At 38.0% G+C, this 21,412-nt stretch overlaps 2 protein-coding genes across 6 annotated transcripts; one reads left to right on the forward strand and one right to left on the reverse strand.

The window, feature by feature from the left end:
• Window positions 1–1,199: 1,199 nt before the first annotated feature.
• On the forward strand, window positions 1,200–18,483 carry LOC110188249 (organic cation transporter protein). 5 transcript variants are annotated; one of them, XM_020957921.2, is made up of 7 exons: window positions 1,200–1,575; window positions 15,689–15,974; window positions 16,033–16,260; window positions 16,316–16,574; window positions 16,635–17,052; window positions 17,114–17,620; window positions 17,688–18,483. In XM_020957921.2, the coding sequence occupies exons 2-7, from the start codon at window positions 15,876–15,878 to the stop codon at window positions 17,926–17,928; spliced, it is 1,752 nt and encodes a 583-aa protein (XP_020813580.1). In that variant the 5' UTR covers window positions 1,200–1,575; window positions 15,689–15,875; the 3' UTR covers window positions 17,929–18,483. The 5 variants fall into 5 exon arrangements, with proteins under 5 accessions (XP_020813580.1, XP_086687854.1, XP_086687856.1 ...); XM_086831728.1 differs by lacking the exon at window positions 1,200–1,575 and adding an exon at window positions 6,546–6,872; XM_086831730.1 differs by lacking the exon at window positions 1,200–1,575 and adding an exon at window positions 10,181–10,229.
• Window positions 18,484–18,966: 483 nt separating this feature from the next.
• LOC110188391 (organic cation transporter-like protein) lies at window positions 18,967–21,273 on the reverse strand. The gene is made up of 5 exons (XM_020958113.2): window positions 20,999–21,273; window positions 20,474–20,916; window positions 19,983–20,400; window positions 19,415–19,921; window positions 18,967–19,355 (listed from the first exon to the last, which is right to left on the reverse strand). The coding sequence occupies exons 1-5, from the start codon at window positions 21,139–21,141 to the stop codon at window positions 19,229–19,231; spliced, it is 1,638 nt and encodes a 545-aa protein (XP_020813772.1). The 5' UTR covers window positions 21,142–21,273; the 3' UTR covers window positions 18,967–19,228.
• Between the last annotated feature and the right edge of the window lie 139 nt (window positions 21,274–21,412).

The raw sequence follows: 21,412 nt of genomic DNA on the forward strand, positions 1-21,412 counted from the left end.
TCTAAAATTAAGGTTATAATATTATACGATGATATCAACATAAGGACCACTTATGACAGCAGAATTAACAGTCGAATCGATCTGAAGTTTTTGTATTCGTTAGTATTTTTAGAACTATAAAATGTGGAGTCAACAGATTTTGATCATTAACACATTTGATCATTAACACATGACCAAAATAAAATGATACAATAAACGAGAACGAAAACTTACTCAAGTAACCCGAAGTTAATATATATAATTGAATTGCAGGATCGAATCGAGAATCGATCACAATATTTTTTTATCTTTTTTTATAGACAAATCATAGTTTACAAAATTTATAAATAAGGTAAAAAATTATTAATTTCAAATCGAAAAGCTATTCTGCGTTAGTTTTGATTACGTAAATAAATCTGCCAACTCACATTACATTTTAAAAGAATTAAAGATTTTCCAAATTTTTACAATTTCAAATTTTGTATAAATTGGTATATATTTTTTTTAATCTTGAGATCGACTAGTTTGTTGATGCTGATAGAAAATATGTGTATGCAATTTATAGGGTCGGAAATGACTCCTTTACTGCTTCTGACTAAAAGTAACAATATCATTTGTTCAGCTTTATGAAAATACATAAAGTACAATTTTAGCATATTATTTTCATTGATTTTTTAACTAGGTATATATCCAAATAATTTTTTTTTATGTATTGTATAATATTTCATAAAAGTTTAATACATTTTTAAGACTTTTTAGGTGTTAACAAGAATGGAAGAAAATAGTACATTGTAGACCTATTGATTATCCTTAAATATATTTTAACATTTAATAATTCTAATTTCCCTACAAATAGATATGCCCGCCTGTTCTCTTTGTAGCGCTCTGTGACGCCATCGACCAGCCCTGGTCTAATAAGAGAGCGGCGTCCACACATCTTCCTTCCTTCAACCAAAATGGGGTGAAGGGGATTCGAATGGCGCAACAAGCATGCATTCGTTCGAAGCACACACGGCGCCACAGCAGGCGACTTCCTCGAGATACAGATACTCATGGCCAGATACTTGGTATCCAAGTATCTCGCTCTCTCTCTCTGTCTCTCCCTGTTGGCTGCGCATGAGTCGCAATGGGAGTGACGTCACTCGAGAAAAGCGTGCGCGCTCCACCGCTCGATGTGGGGCGGTCTCTCAGCTGATTTGCGACCGCCACCGGCGCGCACATGGCGGCATTGTGAAAATACAACTCGCCTACATTTTCATTCGCTTTGCTCCGTGCAGTGCAGAGGCTGAGCGAGCGGTGGATACGATTTTCCTGCCTTGGTTTTTTGGGTTCAGTTTACGGCGCGAATTGGTAGTATCAACATCGCAGGACGCACGCAGGACGACGCGATGCCGGGCTCGATGACCAGTGCATTCGTCTATTGTCCCAAAGCGTTGTGGTGGCCCAGGCTGGAGCCAGAGCTCCTGGCGGCGTTGCCCTAGGATATACTATAAGCGTAGTTTCCATAACCGTTGTCCTGGCAACTTGCAGTCGCCTTCCAAGGGATTGTGGCGGGTCAAGTTGAGCTGTTAAGACACCCCGCTTCCGCATCTCTGGGTGAGCTATATTTGTTTTCATTAGTTTCATAATTGAATTCCACGCTGGAGTCTTTGGAGCTACGGTGTCATGCTATGCCAATTAAGGCTATGCGGTTTGGTGCAGTTTCCAAAGGCTTCTTGGTCTCAGGCTTACCTGTACACTGAACAAAAACTATTATCTTTAATTATAAAAAGGGGAAGATTGCATAGAAAAAGGAAACAAGTTCTCGGGGAACCCCTATAAATAGAGAAATTAGATGTATATGTATCAAACTGGTACCTATTAAAAGAGAAACTTAATATCCTAAACGCGTATTTATTTAAATAGCACTACATTAATCAACTTTATTTATATATTAATAAATTAATACAACAATTGACAATTTAAGGTCAATAAACCAATTTTTTCGGTGCATTTCCCCATCTCCTTATATTATATACACTAATCAACTTTATTTATATATTAACAAATTAATACAACAATTGACAATTTAAGGTCAATAAACCAATTTTTTCGGTGCATTTCCCCATCTCCTTGTATCGATTTTTAGTGCTCCGCTTCGCCATAACATCTTTATTTAAGCAAAGAAAGCTATCGCTTCTGTCATCATTGTTCCGTTTAGCAAGTCTTTCTAACTTGCATTGTCCTTTGTGCATTTTCCCCTGTGAAAGTAGTTGTCAGGACCTTGGTTCTTTGTGCTTGACAGACAAGTTAAACTCACTAACGGGCACCGATTTATATCAGAGCAACGTACAAAGTTTGAGTTTCTTGAACTTTCACAAAAGAAAATAACAAAAAGTGCAAAAAGCAAAGAGGGGAAAGGGAAACATTTGCAAAAAAAAGAAAGAGCTTTGGCAACCTTCATGCTAATGAGATTGATAATTTTATTGATTTAATAATTCCGGCTAAGTGAATCACTCCAGCCGTGATATCGGGTTATTAATTCAATAATTATAATTACACAAAATCGTAATGACTTTGATCGCTTATGCTGGGGCCATTTCAATTATTTACATTCAGTCTGGATTGGGCCGGAATACCGGCTGCCTGTAATTACCCATCGTTGGGGCGTATTATAACCAATATTTAATACTCACTCTCTTTACTAAACCTTCTCGCATTACAAATTTACATTGTGCCTTCGAATGGGTGCTAAATAATGCACGAAGAGTGCGAAAGTGGTTCTAGTTTCGGTTCAGAGTTCTGTCATACTCGCAAGACTCTGCTTTGACATTGAATAATGATAATGCTTTCTGAAGCGTAAATATTAAATTTTAGAATAACATGACTGAGCCTGACAACATACTCAAGTCGAGCATAAATTGAGCAGAGAATCCCCCGTCCTGGGAACAGGACACCGCCGCTTCCTTGTTAAATCAATGAAGTGTGTGAAAAATTACGCATACGTCATGTGGTACGGCTCAGGGATTTTGCACAAAACTTGCCAAATCAATTTTTCACAATTTCAGGCCATTAAACTATGAATAAAACCGAAGGGCAACTGTTGTGATACGCATTCATCAATTTATTATTTGCCAATCTAATTTATTTAGCATTTACTAAACTAAAATTCAATGAATCACAAATTTCTAAAATCGTATTTAACCTTTCAATTTCACTTATCATCATTGGAACCGCTTCAATCTGAATTTTGGGAACGAATTGCGCAAATTACGTATACGCCGTGTTATTAAAATGAACATTTCCGGTGCTAAACCAAAGAGATTGATATAGACAGACAAAATCAAATGCGCTAATTTAATTTGTATGTTTGCCTTACACATATAACTATATACTATATGGACTCTGGGAAATTTCCTTACAATTACTTGTTTATTCTTTCACCTTTAAAATCGAGTCGTGTTTACAAATAAAAGTAGCACACGCAGACCATAAGAAACCATGGCTAATTGTTCGTATATCAAAATACAGAAGCCCAGGAAAACAACAAGAACATAATGAAAGCAGTTTCCTTTTGACTTGTAGCATAAAGGAGGAAATCAAAGAACCGTTGAGTCATAGCAACAACTTTCGGCCTTTGTATGCATTTCCCAAACTTTGCGTTCATGAAAATTCATACAAGTACATATAAACATCTGAATATGTATATATATATCACTATGCCACACGCGATTTGCGTGCTTATAAATTAAGGCAAAAGTCTGTCTGTGTATATTTGACGTCCTTGAGCATTGCTATAAATAGACCTGGCAGGCACCCCCCTCCGGAAGACAGCGGTTCCGAGTTCCATTTACACGACGGGGGGGAGGTGGAGAGACCCTCTCAGTCGGAGGAGCAAGTGCCCCTCATCCCAAGTGCTGTCCATTTCGCTGGCATTGCTGTAATTGTAAATTGCAAAGTATTAGATGGTAATTTTCCCTTCGCAAACATGAATCCCCGGATGATTTACGATGCTATGGATTTTGCAGGAGCAGTTTAGATTTGATTACCGTGGTGAAAGTATATCGGGTTTCGTTTTTGGGATAAACAACACAGATTTGCGTCATTCGACTCCTAATTAGTTTATTATGCCATCCATTCGCATTTAAATTAGCGAACCCATAAATTGGAATATTGAAAAAACAGAAAAACCCAGCATAAGCATAACTAATTTTAAAAAATCACAAAAAAGAGAACAATTAAATAATTGTGCTTTAAGTGCTGTTATGACTTAGAATCCTACTAAAATGAATAGTAGAAATTATATATTTCTTGGGGAAAAAGTGAAAAGAAAATTATTAATATATCTTTCAAGCATATGCATATTTATTTGATTATGAAATATAATAAATTATCTACTTGGCAACACGTTTAAAATAGTAAACAGTTGGAAAAAAGGGGAAATGACAAGCAAACTTACAATTATTTAGTTTTAATTTACTAGAAATACTTTGCAAATTGAATAAGGCAATATGTTATATATTCCCCTTATAAATCATTTGGTTTTACTATTCCAGAAATATCGTATAGCTTATAAGAAAGCATTCCATTCATTCTTATGTGCCTTGAGCCCTTAATATCAGTCATAAAACCCAGAAATCTAATTTAATGCATAAAAACCTAATTAATTATAATTTGATTGAACCGATAAGCGACACGTTTTTGACTTGGAGTGGTTCTTATCTATAAAGAATTGCTACGGGTATACTAGAAAGGGTGATATGTTAAAAAATAAATATATAATTCCATATTTCGATTCCTCAATCAATTTAAATGGCATAGGCAAGTTAAAACTGTCGCAAATTGTTAATAAAAATGCAATTTGCCATTGTTAATAATAAATCCAATTGGTGAAGGCCCCTCAAATAAATCGTGTGAGACGAACTCGATTGTCGGGCAAGGTCGTCTAAGGCACTAAGGCATTAACCCATTTACAATGTAGTCTAGTCTGAATGGTCTAATACCACTCTTAGTGCAAATATAGAGTACAAGACTAATTATAATCCTATAGGCTGGCAGCTGAGAGACAGTCAACAAATGAATAAGCAGGTTCATTCGACGATGTTGCCAAGAATCGGAAAATCTCACGAAAATAAAGAATTCCTGCTTAGCTGAATCTCAATGTGAAGGTCGCCAATGGAGATGATAGCGTGTCACGAATATTTTAAGATTATATACTCTAAATTACTCTAAGGATTATAATGTTTCCATTAGCAACATTGTTCTACGAAATATTGTTTGATGGAATATAGGTTTTTATTTTTGGCTTATAGTATTAATTCTAATTAACTAATGTCTCTTACGATTGTGATTAATTTTCACCTCTATCACCTGGCATCACATCGCCGCTTCGATCGTTTATCAGACTTGTTCTCTGGCGGTGAATGCTCTCAAACATATCAGAGACGCAAGCAAAACAAATAAAATAATTTTATTTGGGTTTTGTAAAGGGTATAAATGACTGCTGCTGACGTCATTAGTTTAGGGGTAGAGAAATAATCAAATAAATCATAACTAAAAATCAAACGCATATTGAACCGGTTCCGTTTGGTTAAAACAAATTATATATAATAAATAATTGTTAACAAAGAAATGCATAAATCTTATTAATTATAATATGCAGCTCACGCTCTCAGCTCGCAGTTCGCTCTTATATTTTGTATATATGAAAAATGGGGATTTGTTTTTAGCGGAAGAATTCGGAATCTCATTCGGATTATGTTGGTTTTGTTAAATTTCTTTTGTTTGTTTACCTGCCACCACCAGGTTTATTGCGTTGTAACGCATCGACTGCATCCTGAAAACATAAAATTGCGTAGTTTTCTTATCTCAGTAAGGGGGTTGATCTGATCTATCAAATGCAACGACTGGAAAATTCCCTTATAGATGATCATCCCTGAGGAAGATCACGCAAGGTACCCTGTTTTTATAGAGCATTCGTGCACAAAACCAAGGAAGAACGGTATTAAACAGCTGATCAAAAAACAAAATCAAGTAGAAAGAGAAAAAAAGGTGAAGAACAAGAGATAGAAAAAGAGAGACAGACAAAGAATAAGAAAACAAATTAAATTCTAGTTATACCCACTAATAACACAGGGTATATTAGACAATTGATATATATATTAAACACATTTATTAAGTATTATTTATTAATTATATCTACATTTTGTAATGATTTGAATTTTGTAATGATTTTAAATATAACTTAATAAACTAAAAATAGAGTAAATGTATATCGAATTTTTAAACGGAAGAAAGTTCAAATCAAACAACAATGCAATTAAATAATGTGTTTTTTAACAACTTTTACCGATCCGAATAATTTGGTTTTACGTTGAATAATGATTAAATATAATTAAGCCCTTTGAGATACATTTCTTTTTCTAATAAATAATGAGTAGTTTTAATAATTTAAACAATTTCCTTTAGAAGAAACTGAACTCTTGTTAAGGTTTGATTTTCTTAAAGGGCATCTTGTAGTCGAAACACCAAATAACCCCTTGTACTTGCTTTAGTTTTTCTTTGCCAAAGTCATGGCCGATATTTTTGAATACCTGGCAAGCATTGAACAGTCGCATAAACGGCGTTCGCTCAGGAACCCAGAAATCGGAAACGCGGAATCTCAAAATCTTAGAGTCTCAAGATCTCAGTATTCTTAATACAATCGGTTCAAGAATCATATCAATCAGATATACGGGTATAGTGTAGTAGAGAGCAGACTCTTTAATGCTCAATCGGATCGTTTGTAGTGAGTCCGTGGCAAAGTGCACTCAGTCCCAAGTCACAGTGTGAATAAACAAACAATTAATTGACGACAATTAAAGTGCAGTTGGTGATCGGATCGGAAGAGGCAGCATGCAGAGAGTTTCTCACAGGCGAGTGGAAAGTTTTACGATCGATCTATTTATTTGTGGATGTGTCGCCAAGTGTCGGACATATAAATAGCAATTAACAAATTTATGCAATCGCCCTCGGTCAGTTATATGTTTTCAAAAATGTTTATGCGCACGTGTACAAGAGATTGTGTCCCCCTTTTAAAAATAGACCAATGAATGCAGGCGCACTTTATTCTATGCATTTCCCATTTCCCAGTCGACCAACTGGTTTCAATTAAGTATTTCTGGATCACGGCCAAGACACACACGTTGCCTTGGCCAATATAATGACTCCAAGTGGGTTCTCTTAACTGGCTTCTGGGATTGGGAATTGTGAACCAGCGAAAAGGGAAAGGATAAACATCAACGCATCTGAATGCCAATGAGATGTTCTCTGCGGGCAGGGTCTGCAGGGTCTTTGCATGACCTTGTTTTCATATTTCATATTTACCAAATGGCTGCTAAATACTTTAGTGACCCAAACAGGAGACGGGGAATGCTTTGATAAACATCTAAGGGATTAAACTTGCCAAGGCACAAATTCTATAAATACCCGCTTAAGTTAAATAAACAGGAATTGATAAAAAGAAAGTTGAAAGCTGGCGGTGGTAATATCCAAATTAAATATAAACTTTATTCGCTGAAATATCAGTTTTAAGAACTTTAAAGGGTGAAAGAATAAATAAAAAAAGAAACGTTTTTTAACAAGAAAATAATAAAGGTGATTCAAGCTGACAGAAAATTATAAAGAAATGTTCGTTAATGAGAAAACAGAATGTATTTAAGTTAAGAGAGTATAAGTTCTAGTTCAATCACTTAAAAATTAATTAAACAAAGCTTTTTACAGCTTAATAAATATATACAAGCGTATGTATTTTTTATAGACCAAACTAAAAGTAATAAATCAAATATAATTTTAGTTGTATTGGAAAAACATCAAAGAAAATATAAACGAGAAAGGAAGTTAACTTCACTGTTTTGCATTCTTCTGACTGCTCTTCAAGGGTACAAAAATAAAATATTTTACTTAAAACTTACCCATTGACAAACAACTTTAATAAACTTTAACCAAGTAATCTTCAGTTTGAGTAGTTCAATAATTTTCTCAAGTGCTATTCGTGAGCAAAGTGCTTTGGGTTTTGCTGTGGAAGTGCAATAGCTGGTTTAAAGTGCTCCAAAGTACTTGGAAAGCAATTACACCTGAACTGCCGCTACAGTTTTTGCAATGCCGCGAGAGAAAAAAAGGAAATCAAGCGATCGACGGAGAACTATATCATATAGTATTATCTCTGGACAACCAGTTGGATCTGGTATGGGCATTCATATTCCTATGGATAGATAATCTAGATTGCGTTCGTGGAAGCGGAGCTCCCTCCTCCGTGCAGCGGATCTCGTAACGTGTTTTGGCCTTTTCGCCGTTTTGTAACTGGTTTCTATAGACAAATGACATTTGACCGATGCCAAACTTAAGCCAATAGTTATGTCGATCTTTATCGGGCCCGGACTCTATGATTGATGCTCCGTAGCAAAACTGGTTTGCTTGATACACATCCATTTGATTAACCAGTAATTATGCGCATATACGAGGGCCATAAATTAAAGAACAAACAAAAAAATTAAAGTCACGTTTTTGACTCATTTCTATCGGTTGTGTATGCGTGTCTGCGAATACGATAAACAAATATATATATACTATATAAAATTAAATTTAAAAGTTTTGTGCGCCGGAGACATCGTTGCCAAGCTCGTTATTGGTTTATTTTTGTTTGTTTGATTTTTTTTGTGCCCAGTTGTTTTCGATTTGAGGGTCACCATTGAAAAATCTCACTGTGTGTCTGGGTTTTGCACTAGTTTTGTATTTTTTTTCGTGTCTGGCAGGGAGAAAGACTTGACCAACGTGTTTCGCGATCGAAAGTCTGTTTTTGTCAGCGACCATAACATGTTAATGGGCAGTCTGGTGGCCTGGGCTTGGAGCCGTGTCTGGGTGGGGATCTGTTGTCTATATAGTTTATAGTCTATATACTCGCAGCAATCGCTGGCAAAAAGGTAAACCTTTGTGCTGCCTTTTGTTCAGGCAATCCGATTCATACCAGATTGTGGCTCAACCCTCTGATCAATTTGTTTTGTACTGTGGAATATTCCCAAAACATTTATGCTGGTACGGCATCATTTCGTGACATCATTTGCATAGCCCGCAGAAGTCTCCTCGGGTGACTTCGATCCAAATTGCTCAGAATTTCTCTGTGAGTCGGCACTTTCATTCATCGATTTGTTTATGCAATAATTGATTGTTGTGTTTATGTTTGGCCAAGCAATTGAATGGCTTTCTTATCAATGTGATCGTTTTTTTTTTGTGCCCATTTCAAGGAAGCATTTGTGGAGTGGGTCAAAGAACTTGTAGGGGGAATTTTTGGACAATTATATTTCTTGGTTCTTGCTTGGCTTTAAATGATTTGGGTGTCACTTTCCCCGCTGCGTAAATTATTTATGTTTCCTGGAGAGTTTCAGTTAAGGGTGTGTTCAATATAAAATGAGTTTATACAAGCTTTTTACTTAGAAGTGATTAGTTTTATTTCCATTTTAAACTTATTTATGTAAAAAAAAGTCTTTAAAATTGTTTCCTATATGATCTAGAATGAACTGATATTCAAAGATTTATGTAATAATCAAGGCAAATAGTAAAATATAAAGCAGAAAATCTATTATTGTAATAACTAGTATGTTGCAAAGACTTGAACTGTTTACATTGTTTATAGATTTTATAAATCGTTTGATTTCTAATCTCAAAAACAAATCCTCATGGTAAATAGGAAGAAAAATATAAAATAAAACTATGTATAGACATTGACAAGTTGTTCTTGATATAGTGTTGCCTTTGTCTTTTGTCTTTACTTCCATGACAAACATACATCAAGGTTTTTTATAGACTTTCTTTTCAAGTTCAGGCATCACGTTCGAAGCATTGAATTTCATGTTGTTTGCCAAGAATGTTGGATATCAGATGGGTAATATCTCATCTCACTATAAAACCGAAAATGGACCAGAAACATAGAGAGCTGCAAATTAGGGAATTTATGGAGTAGCACTTGTTGCGCCATTCAAGTTTCGTTTTATTTTCTTTTGGGGGTAGATGGAATTTTGCTATTCTGAAAAAAACTGCTGACGCCATTTTTCGGCGTCGTCAAGCATACGCCGCATTGTACGAGTCGACTGATTGTACGAGTTGCGAATGCGAATCGGAATCGTAACGAAAAGTACTCGAACTGAGCCCCTGCTCATAATTGGTTACAACTGACACAAACCAGTCCGGATCGGATGGCCAACTCGAAGAGAGACAGAGTGGGTTTGCCGGAGAGAGTAAGTGAGCTTTATCATTATCATAAATTGTTCTTGGGAGCTCCTCCCTCTGTGTGAAGTCATGTTATCATTCGAATCTCCCGGGCTTTTCATTTACCCTTTTTTCGGTTTCGATTTCGAACTCGTTTTTCGAATTTTCGTACTACATGTGTGGTTCCGGTTTGTTTGTGTAACATTTACACCCCCATCTATCTAATCTGGCCTTCAGAAATGTGCTTCGTCTCGAGATTATAGCATTACTCATTTAAAAACTATGTAGACCCGATTCTGCGGCGTAATTTTGGAGTATAAAGATATAATTGCAAGCATTATCTTTATTTTATTATATTTATTCAAGTAAATCCCATCTGGCTTTCTTTCCCCTTATTGTTAACCCATTAAAGCACTTTGATGCCGAGGCGTTTGTTGCCAAGCGTTTTAATTGATCCCATCAGTTTTTTATCTCTATTTATGTGAATATTCATAGAATGATAATTGCTGCTTGCACTCCAAACAAAAGAAATTGTGTCATAAAAGCTTAATCAGCGGCAAACAAAGGCAAACATTCGGATCAATTGAAGGGAAATTCGATGCTAAGAGGAAAGGGTAGGGAGTTATACACTGAGCAAAAGTGAGATTGAAATTTCCTTATTTAAATTATTAATATACTGGGGCGATATTTTGTAGATGGATACAAATGTAGATTTGATTTGTTTTTGATTTATAATATTACTTGATGCCTACGTATATTTATAACATTTTATATACTTAGTAATATTTGAATACTATGTTCTTTTCAACCTTTGAGTTTCTCCCTCTGTAAGTTTGGGGATGCAGTGAGGGAGATAGATGCACTCCCTCCCTTCTGCTGAGAGAGGAGCTATTGAACGAGCCGTTGAGTAAAGAATCCGTTACTCATTTACAGTTACATTTACAGTTGCAGTTACATTTACAGCATGCAGCTTGCGTCTGCTGGCACGCGAAAGCATTTAAAACCGACAACATTCGTTGAACTTGATGTCAAAACGAAACCAATTGTTCACGCGAGCGGCAGCAAAAGATCGTAAAGCGAGTCGCGAACAGCTGATCGAAGGCGCAGTGATACAGTGAGAGAAAAATTCAGCAAGAGAACGACTGAGGAGAATTAGTTTTTCCACTTCCACTCATTCGTGCACTTGCCAGGAGCAGAGACGCGAAATGTAAAATTTATAACAAATTGTTTAATTAGTAAGTTCAATCTCTGATGGCTATTATTATAAAATCCATTTTCGAAATATTTCGCAAGTGTGTGTGAAAAAAATTAAATAAAATACGCAAATAACAGTTTATGGTACAAGCGAAATTTAGATTTTGCGTGCTAAAAAAATCATCCAAGAAAAACCAAAAAAACAAATGGTTCAAGGACCTATATTTGAAGGAAACTAAATAGTGAATATAATAAAGAAAGAAAACCCAAAATCAAAGTTTGATTAAAAATCTATAACTATATAAAAGTAAATAGTGAAAATGTAATGAAAAGATAAAATTAGGTCCAGTTTCTTAAATATTTCCTCAAAAAAGTTATGAAATAGACATTAAGAAAATCTATGCTTATAATAAAAACGAAGTGAAAAGTGGAACATCGATCAGAATAAGTTTTGTTTTTGGCACCAAGATCCTCCCCTATATTTGCTTTGTTGCGAAGTCCAAAATAATAATAAAAAACTCTGTAGTTAAAGGCAAATATACTCCGTTAAGGCTAACACCTTTGCATAAGCATAATCTAGGCGTTGTTAATATTAGTCTAACGAATTAATACAGACCCAAAAGGTGGTAGTCGTAATTCTCACTACCGATTTGTTAGCGCCTTTGATTTGATGTTGGATTTATTGATGCCTTTCTTATTATTTGTTTTTCAAGTATGTGTTAAAGTTAGCTGGAGAGTGTCAGAGGATCAGCAGCGCGATTGCTGAAAATAAAAATGCAGCTTAGTCATTGAGTTCGGTGAAAATCCCCCATATGAACCATGGATAACAGGGCGTATGAGTAATGTGTGTTGTCTCCTCCTCTATGAATTTGAATGTCTGTAAAGGGCCAAGACATCCCTACATTGTCTTTGTTCCTTTGTTTACACACAAGACATACAGACAAAGAAGAGTGCAATGTCAGAGCCATAAATAAGTATTTCTCTGTCTCTAGTGGAAAGATCATCCATCTGTCGGGGGGTACAGTTGGCCAAATAAGCAACGGCAACCAGCACGTGTTGTGTCTTGTTCGGGGAAAGTGCGATAAGATCGAATCCGATTTCTGCGTTATGGCATTGAGTTTTTAGTCTACGCACCCCAATTTTATGGCAGCTACTCACTAGCTAGTTAGCACATGGTGGAAGTCGGCTACTTGAGGACTACGAAGTCTGAAATTGGGCGTTATCTAATCACCTTACCCACTTGATTGGATTTTAATTACATTACGGCATTAGCCGTGAGCTTTGATTTCTGATTTTTGTTGCCAACAACTTGATATTTATTTATGGTTTACTACGGAGCGTTAGCTACCACGACAGCTCCTCAAGTGTGCTATAAATTGTCGTCTACTAATTGCGGAAGAGCACACAACAATGTGGCTTAATCATGCTGTCTATAAATTTCTAAAGTCTTTGTGGTTTGTTTTTAGGTAAGCTGAGGCAAAGTTCACACTCACTTTCGGTATCATATCTTGTCCATTTAATGATAAGCTACACAGTTTCATTATTTATTTGTTCTTGGCTAATGAGAAACTCCACCCGCATTTAATCTTTAATACAGCCATATTTCAGTTTATGCCTAAATAAAAGCTAAGAAGGGTAGCAGGTCAGTAGCTTTGTGGAGATCTTGAAATAATAACAATTAAGATTATATAGCATTAAAAAGAATGGAATTTTAAGCCTAAATTTTAAGAAAAAACGAAAACTTCTTTTAAAACTTGAACAATCGTTTCTTAAATTAAGTTTAAAATAAAGTATATAATATAATACTATAAACAATGACAAGATTTAATTACTTATTAATACATACATTACAAATGCTTAGCTTAGAAATTATATATATTAAAGAAGAAAATAAATACAAATCCCAATAAAACAGTCATAAAAAAAAGAAAGCGACCTCAAAAAAGTCCATAAATTAGTAGATATTACAAAATCACAAACAAAACGTTAAGTTTGTGATGAATAATTAGCAGAATAATCGTAATGGAATGAATCAGTCAAGAATTTCCCCCTTTCATATTGCATTATCAAAAAGTTGTTCGCGGAAATTGCTTAATCCGGACTACACTGCGAATAGACTTAACAACTATAAGCCCAAATGAAACTAAACTTATTTATAGGGCGAGTTAATAAAATATTCGTTGGCTTAAATAATTAGCAAGGCTATTTCCCTTGCATGTGCCACAATTCGATCACAAGGGTGGAGTGTATGAGGATGTAAATCAAATGAAATCGTATCGAATCCAATCAAGTATACGCCGTGTGGTCGCTCGTAAAAGCCTCACGAAAATCACCAAATCTCGAGCTTGGCCTGGCCAGGCAAATTGTTTGTTTTTCACAGTTTTGGATTTAATTATGACCTGTTTCTGGCACTCCCCCCCTCACTCCTCATCTTATTATTATTATTATTATTTTTATTTTTGTTGCCCTGTTGAATTCGATTAACCGCCTCAGTCGCTGCCTTTTTGGCGCTCCGCGGCGCAGCAGCGGAACAGCTGTTTGGCGTTTTTAATAAACAATCGTCGGCATTTGGCAGCTCAGTTTGTGAGGAGCGTTCGTCGGACACACATCGCAACTAATCGAGCTCTGGCCAGCTCGTCCCAACCGGGCCTAAACGGTTCCGCCAAGCGTTAAAGCCAAAGAACAAATAACTAAAAAACTTTTAAATAAAATAAGTTCATGTTTTAAAATCGGTAGAAAATTGTGTGTTCAAGCGTTTGCATTTGTTTTTCGCTTTTCGCGATTATCCAAATAGACAAAACAATTTGAACATCGTTCTCCGTTGAGTGTTTTCATTTTATATTGGCCACGGCGTGTGCGGACAGAGCCATTGAACTTTGAAAAACAAGAAAAGTATTTGGAAAAATACATAAACAAGAATACACATATAAAATATATATTTGTTTGCGGTGCGTCGCAGAATAAAATCGCTTGTTTCTACGCTGCAAGAATTGTTTAAATTTAACTTTCTGCTTTGCTGTTTCTTTCGTAAACAAATTAGTGGTCTGAGTAAGAGGTAAATAAAATTTTAGAATTATTAATTGAAATTCAAGATACGAAAAGGTGTTTATTAATTGTAAAATCAATTAAAATGTGTTTTGCCCCAGCCTTGAATGGTTTGCAACACTCCGACAAGATATGTGTATAATGTATAATCAGCAGGAACCTTGGATCCATTTCAATTTCATACAAAACTAACAAGAAAAAGTTGCTCGGTTCTTGGACACTGCCCGCCTCTTGAGAGTGGAAAAACTAAACTAGAAACCAGTTGCAGTCACCCGAAATATGCGCAAAGCTCTTCGCAATTTATTCATTTATTTCGCCAAGATGTAAATCACAAATTGCCAGGGCAGACACGCTGTTGCCGAGTGTCCATTGAAACTCCATTAGAAATATACAAAAACCGTTCCGAGAAATCTAGACGAGAATTACGAGGTCTATAGCGTCATCACTCCACACGTGTCTGGGGGCTCCAATTGAGAATCGATGTACTTGACAACAGCGAGTTATCAGCAGTCTCAGTTTCCATGCCCGCCAAGTGGAACTATTAGTCAGTGCCCCAGCCTTCCCTTTTTTCGGGTTTTATCTAAATGAACGCCTATATAAATATTTTGCCAGCAGTGATAAGCCGATGTAACCGCTCCGTTGACCTTAATTCCCAGCTCGTTCAACATACCGAACGATGTTTGGCCAAAGTCTGATCACAGTTGGTTATCATCGGTCTACGGATTAGTCTACGGTAGCCAGAGGGCTTATCTTTGTCCAATATGTGTCTACCTCGTTGTTATTTTCTAATTGATATTTTCGCAAAATTCCCCATCAACATGCTAAATATACCTACTTATTTGAATATTACAATAAATCTGAGCCAATTAGCAGAAAGAAACTAGAAGGGAAATTGATGACAGAACGTGGCTAGACACAATGAGCTACAAATAAATTAAGTACCAAATCAACATAATAATACTTGATCATTATCCATTCCTTTTGTACGATTTTGAGTGTGAGCAAATAAACTTTTGGCAGACTTTAAATATTTAATGTGTAAACAAATCAAAGAAAGTGGTATTTCTCCACTCGAATTGTTTGTAGAAATATTTATTATGAGCTCTTTGTCGCCGTGTTATTTATTTAGTATACGTCTCAAAACCATAATAATCTTATCTAGATATATATATAGAACAAAGATTTAAATATTTAGCTTTCTGAGAAAAGCACAATGACCTCAATTAATGAAACACACTCTTTCTTGCAGACTAAGCCAAAGCAGCAAATGTGACTATTAACAATAAATTGTGATACCAAAACACATGTGAACTCCTTTGGCAATTGGCCTTGCCGCATCTCCTCCTCAACGCTCGAGGAAAACATCGTCACAAGCATCCATAGTACAAAAATACAGAAATAAACTCACTAAGTTCCAATCTAACACTCACCTCAACATGGATTTCGATCAGATTCTGGCCAAATGTGGCGACTTTAATCGCTACCAGTTCATGATACTCGCCCTCTTTGGGTTTATTAATATCATCGTATCGATGGTGAGTTAATAATTTGACCTATATTCAATTTAAATACTAAGAAATTCCCCTTGTGCAGCATTACTTTACGCAGACAGTCATTAGTTTTGTGCCAGATCATTGGTGCTATCATGATAAGCTAGTGAATATGACCTACAAGGAGATCGGTGAGATCTATTCTCAGTTCAAGAACCCCTCGTGCACCAGACTGGAAGACATCAATGGACACAATGTCACAGTCAGCCCTTTGGCCTGCGAGCGTTGGATCTACAACTATGACTTTGGATACAGGAGCATGAACACAGAGGTGGGTCTATTATACTTCATTTCTTATACTTAAAACTAATGATATATCTCTGCAGCTAAACTGGGTCTGTGATTCGGCGTACAAGGCGCGTATTGGCCAGAGTCTGTTCTTTATTGGTTCCGTGGTGGGTACCCTTTTCTACGGTCTGCTTTCCGATAAAATTGGACGCGTTCCTGCCCTCATCCTGTCCAACTTCTGTGGCTTTGCCGGGGATTTCTCCACCATATTCACCAAGAGCGTGGCCACCTTTACTCTGTGTCGCTTCATTTCGGGCCTTGCTGCCGACACCAACTTCTATCTGATGTACATTATAGGTGGGTTTAATTTCAATTAAATTCATTATCCATATTAATCCTTTAAAATCTCCCATTTAGTGCTTGAATATATTCGCCCTAGTATGAGAACCCTGGGCCTCAACATGGCCGTGGGTTTGTTCTACTGCTTGGGTCTTGTGTTCACACCCTGGCTGGCGGTTCTGGCCGGGCACTGGCAGATCTATCTGGCCTGCACCTCGTTGCCCATCCTTCTGGTGGTGCTCTACTACTTTGTGGTGCAGGAGAGCGCCCAGTGGCTGGTAACGCGCAATGACATTGATGGGGCCATTGTGCGGCTGAAGCGGGTGGCCAAGTTCAATGGCTGTCGGGTGACGCAGGCGGAGTTTGATGAGTTCCGGCGTCATTGTCAGATGACCCGAGAGATGCAGGGTGGCGATGACAAGAAGCATGCCACGCTCCTGGACATGTTCAGGACGCCGCGCATGCGCAAGAACACTCTCATTTTGTTCTTCAAGAGGTGAGTCCTTCGCTTAATCAATGTGTATAATATGTATTTACTAAGATTTCTCTTTCCGCAGCATGGTCATCACTCTCTGCTATGATGCCGTCTCCCGAAATGTGGAGGGCATGGGCATCTCACCCTTCATTATGTTCTCACTAAGCGCCCTGGCCGTACTGCCTTCGAGTATCCTGCTGGTCCTGCTGCAGGATCGCATTGGACGCAAAGGCATGGCCTCAGGTTCATTGCTGGTGGGTGGAATCTTCACCACCGCCGCTGGCATTGCGATTGCTTATCAGCAGCACAACCACAATGCCATCTTGCTGGCCTGTCTCACAATAGCTGTCAGGTTTGGCGTGGCCATTTCCTATGAGTCGGGATCGCAGTATGCCACCGAGCTGATTCCCACCTGTGTGCGCGGCCAGGGAGTGGCCGCTGTTCATGTGGCCGGTTTTGCGGCATCCTTCCTTGCGCCCTATATACTTTGGCTGGGCACCTTCTTCAAGGCAGCACCCTCTATTATCCTGGGAGTGCTCTTCTTCGCTGGTTCCTTTGTGTGCCTGCTGCTGCCAGAGACGCTCAATAGGTTAGTTTAATATCAAGTTAAGTTAAGTTAAGAATAAATTGACTAATATGTATTTTATATTATCCAGGAGCCTGCCCACAACCATCGAGGAGGGTGAGGTGTTTGGCAAGGGCGAGCGCATGTTTGACTTCCCCTGCCTGCACAAACGCCATGACGACGAGGAGTCCGACTCGGAGCTGGAGAAGTACAAGCGGAAGCACTCCTTGATCGATGCCAAACAGATGGAGTCCTCCTCGAATGGAAAGCGCAAGCAGTCCCTGATCGATGCCGATCGCGAGGAGCAGGCCCTGAAGGATGCCAAGCACTGAGGGGGAAGATCTTTAGATCCTAGTTTAGCTAACCAATTTTTGCCTAGACCTTAAGACCCCAAAAGATCCATGCCGGACCAAACCCCAGGATGCAGTGGGCACCAGGAGGCCCTTAAATGTGCTCAGTATGCGAAAGCCTTTTCATATTTGTATAGTGTGTACGTGTACCCGATTATATAAATTTATATTTAATTATATATGTATACCTACTCTAGCTGGTAAAGATCTAGGGTTTATCTGTACATTTAACTATGTCGAAAATAATTGTTTTTTTCCAAATCGCTGATTGTGTATAAGATGGAATCGTATAGTTAACACTTAAGCGGCACAAAATCACTTAACTAAATCAATTGAATACTTAACATAAGAGTTTTTCATACATCCTATACACTATATATATATTCTGTACATAAGTGCTATATACTACTTAGGCCAGTAACTGAATGTTCTATTTTTGATTTCGATCTTTAAGCAAATGAGAACCATTAAGAAAACTGATAATAATTAATTAAATTTAGAAAACAACAAAATATGAAATATACAAATCAAATTCTATATAATTGTGTTGGAGATTATCTTATATGTCCTTAAAATCAACGATGGACCTAAGCTAAAACTGGAAAAAGGTATTGCAATCATTTTATTGATGCTAACATTACTAATTCAATTTTGCTAATTGTTTATAGTGGTTATACTATAAAACTTTAATTCTAAGTTTTTTTGCTGCGTTCATATATCAAATTTGTAGTCTGAAAACACTTATCATTAATCACAGGTCTTAAATCAGGTACAAATGATAGCTGAGAGTAATAATTCAATGCCTCATTGGAAGTTTAGATACTTGAAAAATAATTAATGAGATAAGCGTGCTGGATTTTAATATGATTAATAATGAAAAGCTTTATTTTTATAATTGCTCAATGTAAAATTAGTCAATTACATGCGTTCATTGACCTTCTGAGCTGAATCATATACAAGATAGAAGTCTCTAAACTGCTAATACAGCAAATATACTTTATAGTAAGCCTTTGTAGTTAAGTTACAAGTATACATTTTATTTGTGAAAGAATGGATTACATCATATATATCATTATACCAGTTCTGTTTTGAATATGTATATAGGGTTATGTATAGGTGTATTATACAAAAAAACGGTGTTGGTTTAATTACTATGCATCCTTCACATGAGTAATAACTATCAGACCATTGGGTTACTGGGGTCCTTAGGTGGCCCCATCATCAGGTTGTTTGCAATTAGCAGGTAATTTAAGCAGTAGTCGCATATCAGGTGCATCACTCTCTAGGGTTCAGACTTGAGGTCCTCATGCTTGGTCAGACTTTCGCGGCGTTTGTGTAAGCATGGGAAATACAGGCAGCTCTCGTTCATGGCAAAGCGTTCACCATCGGCCAGGGTCTCCGGTAGTTTTCTAAATCACATAATTTAATTTTAAAAAATTCCAGTTAATTTGAAGCAATTTCCACTCACTTGTGCAGAGTTTCGGGGAGCGACAGGCAGAGCAGAGCGCCCAAGAACATCAGGCAGCTGATGAAGATCGATGGCAGGGGCTTAAAGTATTGTGCCAAATAGATCACATAGAAGGCCATTGAGCTGGAGGCCAGACCCACCACATGAATATTGGACACAGCCTGTCCTCGCACACTCGTTGGGATGATCTCCGCCGCATATTGGATCTCCGCATCATAAGAGACGGTAGATCCAAAGCGACCTAGAGCAACCATACAGGCTAGCAGGACAGCGTTCTCGTTGGGATCCAGGAAGGCAATCAGGAATCCAGTGACGGCTGTGATAATGGCACCCACCAACAGGGCTCCGCAGGCCATGCCCTTGCGTCCAATCTTGTTTTGGAGGAGGAGAATTGTAAAACCCGCCGGCAGATAAACACTGGAGGTAAGCGAGAAGAGCTTGAAGGGGGAAGAGCCCAGGCCCTCCATATTCCGATTGATTACATCGTAAGACAGCGTTATGATGACCCTGGAGATGGAAATGGACTTGGTTAGATCAATATATGATAAATCATATATATAGAACTCACGATTTAACCAGCAGAGTGGTAGTAAAGCGACGTAGCCTGGGTGTCTTGAACATTCCCAGGAAGGTGTCCATCTGCTTGTTCAGCTTGCTCTCCTCGTTCATCTTTTCGCGATAGTGCTTCACGAACTCATCAAACACGGAGTCCTCCACCTGGCGACCATTGAATTTGGCCACTCGCTTCAGGCAAGCCACCGCCTCGTCATACTTCTTCTTGGTCAGCAGCCACTGGGCACTTTCGCAGATCAGCAACGGATAGATGAGCACTCCCAGGGCAGGAAGCGAGGCCAACCAGAGGTAACGTCGCCAGTTGCCAATCCACATGGCGATCCAGGGTGAGGTCATCAGGCCAAAGCAGTAGAACACTGCCAGGATGATGTTCAGGCCAAAGGTGCGGCGCTTGGGGCTCAGGTACTCGAAGACTAACAAGTAAATAAAGTAAGTTTAAATATATAATCCAAGAAAACAACAAAAGATCTCCAGTTGTCAACTCACCCAAAATGTACATCAGATAGTACATGGTATCCGTGGACAATCCAGACACAAATCTGGAGAAGGCAAACCAGGGCAGAGTGTGCACAAAGGAGGTGATGAAGTCACCAGTTGCTCCGGAAATAGCCGCCATTAGCATGGCTGGCAGCCTGCCAATGTGATCCGACAGAAAGCCAAAGGTAATGGTGCCCACCACAGAGCCCAGGAAGAAAAAGGATTGACCCACCGCTGGCTGGTGGGATTTGTCGCAAACCCACTTCAATTCGGTGGTCAGACTCTCGTAGCCATTCTCCCGCTCAAAGATCCAGTCCTCACAGGCCTCCTGGGCGGCCACCCCAGTGCCATTGATCACCTCCGAGAGTAGAGTGCAGGAGGAATGGGAAACATTGGAGTAAATGGAGCGGAGCTCAGAGGCACTTAAGCCCATCAAATCGTCATGGGAGCACCTGTGAATGGAATATAAATAATTCCAAAAGATGTAAAACAAATCTAGTACATTTACTTATTTAATTAAGTGACTTGACTTACCAATGCTCTGGCGTAAAGGTAATCAGAGTCTGGGAAAAGTAGTGCAGCGAACTGAGTATATTTGTGTAGCCGTACAGAATGAGCAGGACAAACTGAAAGCGGCCAAAGTTTCCGCACTTCTCCAGTACACGATCGAAATCCATATCGATCTTAATAGAATCTAACTAGATCACTTGATATATCTACTATATAGAAAGAATATACTTTTGTTTATGCGCTGAGACCTCTTAGGGAAGAAAGCAGCTACATTCTGTCTGTGCGCGCAGTATTTTGACGCTTGGCTTGGACCGACGACTGCCTTATATAGTATAGTACAACGATATAGGCGTTGCCTCTGATTAGGATGGGTAATTAGTAACAGAGATTGGACCAGGCTATCTCCGAGTATCTCCCACGTTTATTTTTTGGGGTGTG

The sequence above is a fragment of the Drosophila serrata genome, unplaced genomic scaffold, assembly GCF_035046125.1.
Source record: "Drosophila serrata isolate PLE 108 unplaced genomic scaffold, ASM3504612v1 contig_241, whole genome shotgun sequence".
Taxonomy (NCBI): domain Eukaryota; kingdom Metazoa; phylum Arthropoda; class Insecta; order Diptera; family Drosophilidae; genus Drosophila; species Drosophila serrata.

What these genes read in the sequence shown, in the direction of transcription:
- LOC110188249 (XM_020957921.2), top strand. Translation starts at nt 15,876, where the DNA reads ATGGATTTCGATCAGATTCTGGCCAAATGTGGCGACTTTAATCGCTAC. An exon ending in CTCATTTTGTTCTTCAAGAG is followed by an intron (nt 17,053 to 17,113) that starts GTGAGTCCTTCG and finishes CTCTTTCCGCAG; the next exon opens with CATGGTCATCACTCTCTGCT. An exon ending in CTGCCAGAGACGCTCAATAG is followed by an intron (nt 17,621 to 17,687) that starts GTTAGTTTAATA and finishes TATATTATCCAG; the next exon opens with GAGCCTGCCCACAACCATCG.
- LOC110188391 (XM_020958113.2), bottom strand. Translation starts at nt 21,141, where the DNA reads ATGGATTTCGATCGTGTACTGGAGAAGTGCGGAAACTTTGGCCGCTTT. An exon ending in ACCTTTACGCCAGAGCATTG is followed by an intron (nt 20,917 to 20,998) that starts GTAAGTCAAGTC and finishes TTCCATTCACAG; the next exon opens with GTGCTCCCATGACGATTTGA. An exon ending in CTATCTGATGTACATTTTGG is followed by an intron (nt 20,401 to 20,473) that starts GTGAGTTGACAA and finishes TTTACTTGTTAG; the next exon opens with TCTTCGAGTACCTGAGCCCC.